Source organism: Geospiza fortis, unplaced genomic scaffold (assembly GCF_000277835.1).
Source record: "Geospiza fortis unplaced genomic scaffold, GeoFor_1.0 scaffold125, whole genome shotgun sequence".
In the NCBI taxonomy this organism is placed as follows: domain Eukaryota; kingdom Metazoa; phylum Chordata; class Aves; order Passeriformes; family Thraupidae; genus Geospiza; species Geospiza fortis.
Window position 1 is genome coordinate 79,363 of NW_005054479.1, and position 429 is coordinate 79,791.

Genomic DNA, 429 nt, shown 5'->3' on the forward strand with positions numbered 1-429 from the left:
CTTCCGGCCGCTCCGTCCATTAGGGGGGGTCTCTGCACCCCAGAGTTGCTCCGTGCACCCCGAGCTCCGTCCGTGCACTGGGAGCCTCCACACACCCCGTGGCCCCTCGTGCATTGGGGGGTCCCAGTACCCCGGAGCTGTCCGGGGATCTCTCAGTGTACTGAGGGCTCCTTGCACTCCAGAGCCTCTCCATGCGCTGGGAAGCTCCGTGCACCCCATGGCCGCTCAGTGCACTGGGGGGTCCCGGCACACCAGATCCTGTCCCGGCACCCCGGAACAGCTCCGAGTACTGGGGGCCCCGGCCGCCCAGAGTTTGTCCCGTCCCCCTGAAGCCGCTCCGTGCACTCCATGGCCACTGCATGCATTGGGGGACGCCAGCACCCTGCAGCCACTCTGTGCTTTGGGGGGCCCCTGCAGCCCCTCTGTGCT

The 429-nt window shown here is 68.5% G+C and overlaps 1 protein-coding gene across 1 annotated transcript in view; it reads right to left on the minus strand.

Moving 5' to 3' along the window:
• The window catches only part of RPIA (ribose 5-phosphate isomerase A), a 17,970-nt gene extending 17,620 nt beyond the window's left edge, over positions 1-350 (minus strand). Inside the window, 1 exon segment of the mRNA XM_031063055.1 lies at positions 291-350. Within this exon segment, the coding sequence (XP_030918915.1) occupies positions 291-350 (60 nt within the window).
• Between the last annotated feature and the right edge of the window lie 79 nt (positions 351-429).